The sequence below is a fragment of the Strongylocentrotus purpuratus genome, unplaced genomic scaffold (assembly GCF_000002235.5).
Source record: "Strongylocentrotus purpuratus isolate Spur 01 unplaced genomic scaffold, Spur_5.0 spur5_scaffold_16, whole genome shotgun sequence".
NCBI classification, from domain to species: Eukaryota; Metazoa; Echinodermata; class Echinoidea; order Camarodonta; family Strongylocentrotidae; genus Strongylocentrotus; species Strongylocentrotus purpuratus.
In genome coordinates, this window is record NW_022145601.1 from 16550153 (window position 1) to 16563208 (window position 13056).

At 37.0% G+C, this 13056-nt stretch overlaps 1 protein-coding gene across 1 annotated transcript in view; it reads right to left on the reverse strand.

Annotated features, from left to right (window-relative positions):
- The window catches only part of LOC753612 (retinal rod rhodopsin-sensitive cGMP 3',5'-cyclic phosphodiesterase subunit delta), a 65080-nt gene that overhangs the window by 19208 nt on the left and 32816 nt on the right, over positions 1–13056 (reverse strand). The window contains exon 4 of the mRNA XM_030986917.1: positions 9023–9128. Within this exon, the coding sequence (XP_030842777.1) occupies positions 9023–9128 (106 nt within the window). The remainder of the gene's footprint in view (positions 1–9022; positions 9129–13056) is intronic.

The following is a 13056-nucleotide window of genomic DNA, read 5'->3' on the forward strand; positions in this document are numbered from 1 at the left end:
TAATCCAATAGCCCAATTCTATGCTTTCATTAATCATTGATCACCCTTCCCCCAAGGATGTAATTAATATAAATTCTTGATTTCTTCCACTAGGCTAGTCCAACGCGCTTGAACAAAAAAACCAAAGAGAATCCTTTTTGAAAGAATTTTCACCAATCTGGGAAACGCTTCGAACAAAGTTAATTGGATGTGTACGTGACACGAACAGGTTTTTAGTGAGTACATAGACATCGAGTATGTATATTCGATTAAACCCCCCTCCCCCAAAACACAAAAAACACAATACAACAACCAGGAGGAGGACAATATAAACTCCTATCAGAGTCCTAGGTATGAATTTACTCAATATTTCCCTGGAATTACCCCTACAAGTTTTGTTTGAAAGGCAAATTTCAACTCTACACAAAGTTAACTAGATGGGTACGTGACACAAACAGTATTTTTATGGGAGTGTAGTGTTTAGAACAAAGTTAACTGGATGTGTACGTGACACAAACACTATTTCTTGTGAGTAATAAGACAACGAGTATCATACTCGATTTAAAAACAAATAAACATAAGTATCATACTTGATTTAAAAAAAAATAACAATGATATATACTGTACCAGGAGGAGGAAAATTTGAACTCCTATGAATGAACTTACTCAATTTTTGTTCGAAAGGCAAATTTCATACAATTTTTCTAGAAAAACTAAGATTGTACAGACATATAGAATGGGTGAAGACACACAAAGTTTCCTCATCAATTTCAACCTACAGCCTACATCCTCTCATCAGTGTGGCATACTAACAGATTGCCTTACAAAGTCACAAAGTAACTAGTACTCAAAACGTGTACTAGATGTTCTGATGTTCTGGTTGAAAATCACTCCATAAGAAATCCAAGTCAAATCCTAATTCAAAATAATTTTGCTGGAAATGGACGATTGCATAAACATCTTCAGATGACGTTCCAAGATTCTCTTACGCCTAGGGGAAAAAGTGGAACTGATTTTGAGGAAAAAAACAAAACTTTTATTTCCATGACCCCACAAATCAAACCAAATGATCACTGAAGGCTCATGATAAAACTGGGAACAGGAAATACACAAGGGCGCTACCTATTTGTCTCTTGAATGAATATTCCAAAGTTTTCCACTAGAATCCATCATTATGTTGCCTACTAAAATCCTAGCCAGTGCCAATGCGTATGGGCATAATGGATGGTACACCAGGGAGCGGAATTACACCGAAAAGCACGATAAAACCTGATGAAACCGGAGCCGAGCAAAGATTTCACCGAGTCCCTAGGTAGCAGCACAAGTATAGTCTTTGATAGAAGCTGGTCTGCTTATATCGTATCTGTGGTGTAATTGCGAACCACAGCGGGGCAGGGCAGAGATTGAATTCCAATCGGGTAGACATTTGAAAAGGAAACAATGAATAAATCAGGACGAATCAGCACCCATTGATCAGGAGAAGCAGGGATTCTGCATGGCAGGAACCAGACGAGTGCTCTCTGCAGGAGCTTCCGGTAGCCCGTTTCTTGTCCCTACTGGCTTCATAATGGCCACAGAACAAATGGAAACAATAAACTTGCGAGATAAATCAGTTCTAAGTTACTACACAAGGAGTAATGATTGAGCTTTCTGGAAGAACTTAATGTAAAAACAGAAACCAGCCTGTATGAAACTTTTACAACATTTCATATAACAAGTGGTCTAGATTCGCCCAAGTTAAATGCGGCAAAATAGTTTTCGTAGTAAAATCACAACAATAACGATATGTAAAAGTTTCATGATGCAAAAGTGTGTGATTCACTGCTTGATAGGGCTCTAGGCTATCGCCCAACCCATCCCACCCCCAACAAACAAACAATTAATAATTAACAATCACCTTCAGGATCACCAGATCCTAAAATACTGGTAGACATGGTGCGCTTTCTTGAAAATCAAAGCTTTCTACACCTGTAGTTCTTTATTCCATGCTCTTTTTAATAGCTAAGAGAAGGGCCTATTTTAACAGAAAAATCCTCTCCCACCCCCCCCCCCCAAAAAACAAAAAAACAAACGAGCAAAAACAGGAGCCATGATAGCAAATTTTTTTTGTTATCATTTTTTCTGTGACACCTGTATTTCTTTATTCCATGCTCTTTTAGCTAAGAGAAGGGCCCTTTTTAACAGAAAAATTTTCTCCCCTCATCCCCCCCCCAAAAAAACAAAAAAAAACAAAAACAGAACAAACAAACACAGGAACCATGATAGCAATGTTTTTTGTTATTATTTTTCTGTGACACCTGTATTTCTTTATTCCATGCTCTTTTAGCTAAGAGAAGGGCCTATTTTAACATAAAAATCCTCCCCCCAAAAAATTAACAAACAAACAAACACAGGAACCATTAAAGCAATGTTTTTTGTTACTATTTTTTCTGTGATATGCCTTGAAGTACATGTCCTTCATCCTTTGAAACAAACATAAACTTGTAGCTGGTTTATATCTCTTTATTTTTCCAAGAAGAAATACAATAATCAATACTATGTGACCCAAATTTCCTACATTTATGAATACATGCTACCTGCATCCCAATTTACATACATGAATGACTTACACATTTTGCAATACACATTTGTATCTGTAATTCTGTATGATTTATTAATTTATCAGTTTAGTTTTCATTCTGTACAACCTCGCATCAGTCTAGAAATTAAATGGATGAATGTAAAATGTAGGTTATTGACAATCACATTCTATGCATTTTCAAAGAAGGATGCAATTACACCGCTTTACATCTGTATGAAATATAATATACCTATTAAAGTCGGGAGAGCATAATATTAAAGAGGATGTGTGCCATGTTTGGATTTAAAGCCCATCTGCACTAGTTTGGCCAGGAGGGATTAGACCACCCAGCATGGTCAATGATAGGTGGTTATCTCATCAACTCAGCTCCCAATTAACATAACAAAAAGAGGATCATGGGGGACCAACGGGCACCGCTTAGGCATTGTTTTCTATATAGGGGGTACAAGTAGTAAAGTGGGGCTTTAATACATTTTGGGGGGAAGAAAAATATGATACATGTATGAATGATTACAGCTTCAAGCTGTTTAACTCTTGTATCCTTTATTGGCTTCCTAAAACTTTCATGAATCAATTTCTCTCCTAGTTCTGCTTTTATTCACACAATATCAGGCCGGGCTTAGCTTGAACCCTTTCATACATAAACATCTTGTGAGGTAGAAACCGCCATACCCGACGATCCATTCATCACGTGGAATATATGCACACTTCACCCGAGACTTTGTTTCTCCAGAGACGTGGCATTTGTCTCCAATTGCTTTCGGATAAATGGGTCACCATGAAGAATTGTGATTTCTAATACAAACTTTCTCGTAAGGGATACTGCACGTGAGGCTGATGAGAAGGAGTCAATGATCTACTTGAACCTTTATGGATGGAGATCAAACAGGCTTGTTCAGACATAGCGCGATATATAAACTGCCACCGTTTTATTAAAACGTGTAAATGAATGGCACATACTGTTTGAGCAGTCAGGTACAACATTTCATGATTCCTGCCTATATTAGGTAATTAAAAATAGAAAAAGGGGAAAAAAGACGTGGTCCCAGTATAGCGCCTTGACTGACACACTTGCTTTTTATAGACAGTATTGAAAAGCAAAGATCCCTCCCTCCCTTTCCCTTGTGTAGTGAGAATTCAGAAATGAGAAATATATTACTTATTAAGTCATTGTAAAATATATATAAAAAAACGTCACAGATTTGCCGTGTCATATTCGAACAAGCCTTTAGAGACGCTTGATATTGCACGGGAGTTCCTAACGAAGCAAAAATCGGGATGAAATATGGAGCCTGCAAAAAAATACATCAGCATAGGTGGTGATTGAGCTCGACAAAACTGGAGAAAAAAGATCTGGACCTTCTTTTTTTACTTTACATGTACATAGAATTTGCCACAAAGGAATGACAAACACATATTTACAATTTTCCCCTTACAGAAAGTCAAAATGCCCAGTCAAATGCTCCTGATTAATAACATCAGTTTAAAGATTTTTTGTTTTGTTTACATGAGCACCATATTTGACTTCTATATATAGGGGAAAAAAGGTGAGTTTGTCTGGGGGGAAACTGTTACTCCTACAATCAATTCCCCCTCCCCCAGGTCAATCACTTTACGCTTTCATAGCTGTTCTGCTTGCATACATTGTACGTGTAGATGCACATGTACACTTGCTTCCTTATCATCCCAAATAAAACGAATAACCAGTAGACCATGTTATTACATCAAGCACATCTCAGAGCACAATTAACTTTGATGTGCCGAGAGGAGGGAAACATGGAGAAAGTGGCAAAGATAAATGTTGCGGATTAAATGCAGACCTGCCAACCTCTGGAGTTCAAAAACCGTATTCTTTAGTGTCAAAAGTTGTATTCTTCAAAATAAACACGGATTGTTACGCGGATCAATGCCTCTTACAGTTTCTACCTACAGGAAGAATTTTTTTATTGATCATTGGTTGAATATGCATTATTTCGTCACGACTGGTGTGTTCGATGAACCAATAAACATCCCCCATTTGCCGATGTGAGATTGTAGGATACTTTACAGGACAGAATGGACATTTTGCCATTGAAAATGGCAGACGCACACACAAAATATTAATATAAAAAAAAAATATAAAATTAAAAAAAAAAAAACAACAAAAAACAAAAACAATTTTTTTTTTTTTTTTTTTTTGAAAATCGTATTTTATTAAGGAAAATCGTACTGTCGTATTTACTTCTAAAAATCGTACTAAATACGACTAAATCATACTGGTTGGCAGGTCTGTAAATGGCACAACCTCTGCTGATAATTGTATGACAAACATATCTATGCCCTGACGACGATTGCTGTACGGTGGATTTTTAACGAAGATCAAATTCTTTCGATCAAACTCTACAACGACAATTAATCCTGACCTTCAACTAGACATAAAACTGAATTGCAGCCTCGTATTTTTCAGTGGAGTGTGGTTTAAGTTTATTAATTTGCTCAGACATATTTTGCGGTCGGAGCTATAAAGACTATAATATAGCATCAATAACCTGTTTACTTTTTTCCAAACGTGGATATGAATACAGCTGAGGTTGCATAATACATGTATCTGTTGATCTTGACTTGGATCAGCTCTTGTAAGCTTTTATTCATCTCTGAGTTAATTGTCCAAAATCCCAAAATAACTCCTGAAACACGATCACAACTAATTAAAAAAAAAATCAACTGAAGACAATTGTAATGGCCTCGCATACTTGTCCCCTTTCAAAATGAGCGAACATTATAATGATATTACATAATCCACACGTATCTTTACACTGAATCTGCTCTTGATTGAGTCAGTCTTTTAAAGAGAATTAAGGTTGAGTTCTGGGAAGAGGTAAAAAATATTTTGTGAGCATTATCATTGTTATTATGCAAGGGTGGAAGAACATCAGATTAAACATGTTCCCTGAAAAGCATGGCTCTTTAAATGCCTTCATATTCTATATATGACATGAAACATATTGTAAAAATCCGGGTAGGATTTTTCTGCCATGTGTTTGTGTAGTCCCATATACATCATTCTGTGTATAGTGCTTGTAATTTTGCCAAGATTTGGCCAAATTTCTTATCATTTTGATGATTCAAGAACCTTGCAATACACACAAATACTAATATATACTAGATGATCAACCTTTTCTGATAGATTCCACACCGTTTCTTTCACAATGCAATAACATGATCGGAACTCGACTTTATCTTTAATAGCCTGCAGGCACATACTCTAATTTGACACTTTACCACAATTCCTAGCCATGAGCAGGGGGCTACATATATATGTCAGTCTCTGGCGATGTCAGAGAACCTTAAAGCCCATCTGCACTGGTTTGGCCAGGGGGATTAGACCTCCCTGCAAGATCACTGACAGGTGGTTATCTCATCAAATCTGCTCTCAATTAACATAAGAAAAAGGGGATCATGGGGGACAAACAGGCACTGATTGGGCATTGTTTGCCATATAGAGGGTGCAAGTAGCTATAAGTAGTACAGTGGGGCTTTAAGTACAGAGCCTATCGTAGTCTCATATTGACACAGGTACGCACGGCTGACAAGAATTTGTGCCCGCCTACTAGTCTTTCCACTCTTTATCCTCTTGGACAACAAATAGAACAAACATTGGACCGCCAAAGTCGACCTTTGCCACATGAACAATGAGCATGTATTTTGAAATATACTGGAAAAAACATGGGCCAGTCAAAACAGTTCAACCTGTAGCAAATCAAAAGTTACAAAACAAAACGTGTCAACTGCATCGTGTTTCTCGTAAACATAAAGTCATCTTACCTGCATTTCCCAAGGCACCTTTTAAACAAGTGCATCAGTTTCACAGTTTCATTTAACAGACGTTCCTGTACACAATCTCCATCACCTTCCAAAAAGTACAAAGAATAGCATGAAACACGATCAAAACAACCTTTGAAACAAGAGCCAACCAGCATGGCATTAAAAGGAGCCAAAGTTTCTGGAATAGTAAGAGTTGCAGCGATTTGGTCGGCTCGAGAAGGCTCGAGGTACAAGTCCTGAATTTCAGGTTGATAATCCAACCAAAAAGCTTTGGCCTGGTTTCATCCTGCTGGAATAGTAAGAGTTGCGGCGATTTGGTCGACTCGAGAAGGCTCGAGGTACAAGACCTGAATTTCAGGTTGATAATCCAGCCAGAAAGCTTTGGCCTGGTTCCATCCATATTTCGAGAGAAAGGGAGGATTACAACCCCTCATTTCAAAGTGCTACCCAAGCAATTGTCCTGAAATGATTTTCTATGACTGTCCATCAAATGACTGTCCATCGCCGGAAAGAAAATTGTAGTCGCTTTAAGAACCCAGCCAGATTCCGTCAATAATGCATAGATTTTCAGTCAATTCTCCATCCTGATTTCTCATACATGACCAGTGTTTTCACTTAACAAGGGCGATATTTACTAACTCAAATAGACAGAACCTTTTGCATGTACTATATGACACAAGAAAGCATCCATTTTCTTCAAATTTGTGAAAATTTGTTAATGTACTGCGAATGGTAGAAACAAGTACAATTATACAATAATTTTTTTGAATGATAGACTACTCAGTACCATGCCAACTTGTTATTTTGTGAAGATCAGTGCATATCAATACAAAAAAAAATCAAATATCCACCCCAACTGGGCCAAAGTAATTTGATGAACATAGCAGTTGGTCAGTTTCAACAATTAAAGCACTTTAAAATTCTAAGTGTTTCACTCGGTTTTCCATTGTCTATCCATATAGCATTTAATAACCTGACACGATACAATCTAACAATCAATAAATTCCCATGATATTATACAATTATTGACTGGCAGGGGGTGTAATATAACATTATTTGGACCGCTGAAGGGAGTTATATTTCCCAAGTGGTTATATTTTCCCGAAGCGCGCAGCGCTGAGGGAAAATATGGTCACGAGGGAAAATATAACTCCCTTCAGGTCCAAAGAATGTTATAAACCCCCTGCCAGTCAATTACTGTTATATTAGATAGCCTTGGGTTTTTTTTGTGGGGGGGGGGGGGGGGGGGGGGTCCATATATTTTTTTCCCAAAATTTTAATTTTTTTTCAGGGACAATCAAAATTACAGAAAAATAATCTGTCAAGAAAGTTCACGAAAAAAAAAACCTTACACAAAAAAAAAAAAAAAAAACATTTTTGGGAAAAAAGAAAAAAATAGAAAAAAAAGAAAAATCTTACCCAAAAAAGCATTTTTTGGGAGAAAAAAAAATTTACCCAAAAAAAGCATGTGGAAAAAATAATTTCAAGGGAAAAAAAAATTCATGAAAAAAAATGTCACCAGCTGGTAAAATATAACCAACCAGGAAAATATAAGAATTTGGATCCTCGCAATTGATATCACGTGACGAGCTCGGGACCATATACATCTCGGTATTTGTCTAAGCTATCTAATATCAACAATTATGTATTAAATCTTGATTTCTAGGTCTGCAAAAGGATTTGAAGCCTTCGATAATTTCACATTATTAGGTATTCATAGGCTGACTACATTTATGCTCAAATCCTCTCCTTTTTCTAAGCAAACACCTCTAGTGTTCACTGCTCTCTAAATGCACTCTTTATTCCCAATTTAAAAAAAAATAATCTCCATCCGTCAGTAAAATGAGACGACACTAAATCCATCACCCACAACTCGATATGCTTTTTTTCTATGACAATCTCCTGATTTGTCCCATCATCCTTCCCCCTTCCCAGATAACGTTATGGTCTCGAAACCTGTTCTTATATGTGAGACAAGACAGCTACTCTATTAGCCGGAGTACAATCAAGCTTGAGGTAGGCTGATCAGGACTTTCAACATCAAAAAAGAGGGGGGGAAAAAAAGAAAGAAAGAAAAAGAGAAAACAAATAATTGCCACTACCACCACTTAATAGTACTTTATCCCCCTTTGCCGCTCCCCCTCCCCCTACTTCACTCTTTCAATGTCGGTATTCTTTTGGCAAATTCAGTTTCTTTTGTTTGTACTTCACTTTCTCTCTCTCATATTTTATCAACACTAACAAGTTCACACTTTGATCCTCTCCTCTGCTTCTCCTATCTGTTCTTTTGTTCTTCTAACCTTCTTCCCCCCCCCTTTTTTTTTTTACCCCTTTCTCTCATCATCATCATCATCATCTGGTAATACTTATGAGATAATGATAATGATGATATCACTCTTTGAATATCTGTATTCTTTTGGCAAATTAAGTTTCTTTGTTGTATTCACTTCCTCTCTATTCTTTCTTTATTCTTTGTATCAACATCCACAAGTTCACACTTTGATCCTCTGTTGCATTTCCATCCCTTCCTCTTCTTAATCACTTGTTCTCTCTCTCCTCTTTTTCTGCTTCCTCTTTCTGTTCAGTTCTTCTATCCTTCTTTTCTCGTATCTTTTAACCCCCTCTCTCTCATTTTTGCATGCATTTTTTTTTTTTTACCTGAGTACTGATGCGGGCATCATTTGTCCCTCTGCAGCTGCTTCTATCGTTGACTGCCACGTGTTGGTTGAGTTCGGTATTACAAAGCCAAATTCAAAAAACCATTCTGCATGGAAAGAAAAGAGAAAAAGGAAAACAAAGAATAAGGTAATGGCATCTCTTTCAACGGTTGTAATTGCGACAAGTTGCCATAGGCTAACTTCCTACATTAACCGAATTCCTAACTTTAACCACTGGACTGAATACCTAATGTAACTCCAACTGATACCGATACTAAACCGATGACGTTTCTGCCATAGCATAGTTTATTGCACTGCGCCATATCATGGTCCACTAGCCAGCAGTGCATAATAATAATAAATTTATATAGTGCAGCTTTTATACAAAATATATTCAGCTGCCCTGGTTAAGAGCTCCTTTTTTTTACTAAATTCTACAAATAGGATCTCTCAATTGAACAAATAAGTTTTTAAATTGGATTTGAAAACATTGAGAGATGGAGTGCTTCATATTTCTATTGGAAAGCTATTCCATAGTTTGGGGGCAGCAATAGCAAAAGCACGGTCCCCGAGAGTTACTTTAGTTTTGCCATGGGGAATCTGAAACAATACTACATTTCCACTTCGTAGATAGAGGACTTGATGCAAGAACCAACAACACAGCTAGGGAAGCAACGAGTTACGAGACGATACTGCTACAGCTGACCTGACATGGCGCTAGAGGGGATTTTGTGGTACTGCTTTGACTACAGCATGGCTTTAAATCCAAACCCACCCAAAGGCCATTGCAAGCATAGCCTAACCCAAACCCTATACGATTATTGAATTAAAGCCTGAACCAATTTTCATCATAGCAAATATCTGACCACCATATTAGCTGCCCGAAATGAACGTTTGGGATACTTTTTCCTCCCATATTGCCATTTTGGAAATCTACACAGGCAAGAGATAAATGTACTTAATATCCGATGAAAGTCATAAGAAGAATAAACAATTATTTTTCACAGGGAGGGTAAGGTAGAATATGCACAAAGAACCACCTCCCCTTGCCTCAAATATTAACAACAAAAGGAAAGGGAGAAAAACGGGATATACACATTTCAAATATTAAATGGAAATAGTACCAAAGTGAAAAATGCAGTGCCCCTTATAAAACAAATTTTATTATATTTACATCTACTTTCACAAAGCTCTTTCCTCCCGTCTTTTCTATTATTCTAATTTCAAAATTTGTTTGCACATGGAGGACACCTTCCCATTTTTCCTACTCCAAGGGCGAAAAAGCCAACCACCTGAAACAAATAAGAGAAAAATGGGACGGAATTGATGCATGGAATCGGGTACATCCATAAGCGCTTAATCGAATCACTGCCGCTTGGGGGAATATCACTTGCTTCCTAATTTGTTGCTGAGCTTGGACTCTTAACAAGATTACATCGCATTCACAAAGATTTACGGAGTAGTTTCCTATCGCAGTCTTCAAGCCGAGTCCCGTTATGTTTAATATAAAGCATTCAGGGAATTTCGGCACAGGGGCTAACTAAGTTGGCATAGTGTAAAGATCAGGTTTCAAGAGGTAAAAGGTTGACTACTTGTCAGGCCTCCAAAAAGCCCTAAATTTCTGGTCTTGCAAGATTTTCAAATATTGAATTTATGATCACTGTCAATAACTCTAATTAGTTTGATAAATAATTACACGCTACTTTCTAATCTTGAAAGTGGTATTTCATTCCAATTTAAAGAGCGTCTATATCTAGTTGCCTATTTAATAAAGGTGCTGATGATAATGAAATACAGTGGATATGCCATCCATGATGCACCTGGGAGCGACTGGGCAAATGCCTACCGTAAATCTCTGTGTACTTGTATAAGGCGCACTTTTTTGCCGCCAAAAAAAATTCAAAGTCGGGGGTGCGTCTTATACACAGGTACAAAAAAAATAATTAAGTTTTGATTTATGCCCCTCCACCTGGCGCTATGCCTGGCAATGTCTCCCAGCGCAGTTATCGGTGTGTTGACTCACCACTCGGAAACTAGAACAACACTCAAATATGTCTGTCATCTTGGTTTGAAAGTATCCTCTCTAATAGATCTCAATATGTAGTTTATAATAATTCCTCAAATTTTTCTTCTATTACACACAGCGTACCATAAGGTTCTATCCTTGGTACTCTGTTTTTTAATTTACATTAATGATCTTACACATTCTTCTAAAAACGACATTGTTACTATTATTTGTGACAAGTTTACAAGCACAAATCAGCGCCTACAACTGCACCTCGACAAAAAAACACAAACGATTCCCCCCCCCCCCCCAACTAGGGGTGCGCCTTATACACAGGTGCGTCTTTATACACAGAGATTTACGGTAGTTATAAGCAATATGGATTTCAACAGGTTTGAAAGTATGTGTACATTTAGGTAGGAGGTCACACGAGCAGAGGTATTGAAGAAGACTCCATAATTCCATGCTATTTGTTTAACAAATACGAGGTATCCATTCGAACTCTCCTGGCTAACCTTAGCCTCGCTTTTCAGAAAGATCCCCTCAGCCCTAGGAAAATGTAATTTGTAGCTCACAATTTTTCTTTCAAATCAAGATTTTCTCTACATTGACCAGGCATTAAGCCTGAACCTGAAAAAAAATTCAATATCTTATTGGCTAGCTTCAAAAAGTTACGAAAAGAAAGAAGAAGAAAAAAAAGAAGAAGAAGAAGTAGAAAAAAAAAACAAAACAAAAAAAAAAAAAAAAAAAACAAACAACAATAAAAACAAGGGAACAGAGAGTGATTAATTTTTTTGAGTGCTTCCCCCCAAAAAAAGAAAAAAAAAAATTCACAACAAAACAATTTCTTTATTCTGTAAAAGTAGTAAAAATGTGCAACATAAACCAATGATTTTGTACACATCTCCAAAACAGAAATATATTCCTAGTGTTTATTCCCAGTTAAAAATGAAATTAAGTATAATCCATGACCAACCTTTAAACAAAATTGGCAAGAAACAAAATTAATAATAAGTGAAAATGATTAATTTAGATGGGTAACATAGTGAGTTGCAAGAAGTGAGTTGTAGAGTAACAGAAGAGAGTTAAATCATATACATGTACTTTTAAATCTAAGAGGGTGGGGCAAATTTCTTTAAGCCCCCCCCCCTCCCATTTTCACAATGCACATATATGAAAATTGAATCTAAATTAAATTTATTCACCACTTTCATAAAAACATGCAAACTAGCAAGGTCACAAAGAATACAATTTAGCAGATTTCATGGATGCAAGTCCACCCTATGCCCCTTAAACCCCCCCCCCCCACCCTCCCCTCAAAATGTTATTTTTCTACATCCGCTCTGCGGTATGCTATCAGCCCCATCAGCGAGGTGTATTATTCAGCGTGGACTCGCTGGCACTAATCTCACAAATGCAAACCGGTATTATCAAATTTGTGTGATTGATGATAATTGGATGATACACAAGTAATTCCTTTTGCCGAGTCTAATCAGCAATATCTGCTTATTGGCAAGGTTTCAATAAAAGAGACTGTCGTTGCAATGTATCAAAGTGATGATATCGTTTGCTCAGGGTGGGAAGGGCGCAACTCATGATTAAATGATTAAACACAGAGTTCATGCTGTTCTGGCTCTCCACAGATACAGCATCATTGCTAGACAGGAGTGAATTTGAAATGTATAATGTACACCAACTGCCACTTTGACTTCTTCATATGAATAAACACGTTTGGCAAGAGTAATATATACAACATCAATTATTAAGCTGATAGAAAGAACAAAAAGATCAGATGTTCATGGGATCACTTTGTAGAACGAGAGCAGAAAGAAAATACAAGTACACCCCTGAAACACCACAAGAAAATGATCAAACAATAAAGAAGAAATGCCAAGCAAACAATTATTAAGCTGATAGAAAGAAAATACAAGTACACCCCTGGAGCTCCTCAAGAAAAATGATGCAACAATTTATATAAAGAAGAATTGCCAAACAAAGCAGTAAATTGTTAAGCTGATAGAAAGAAAAAA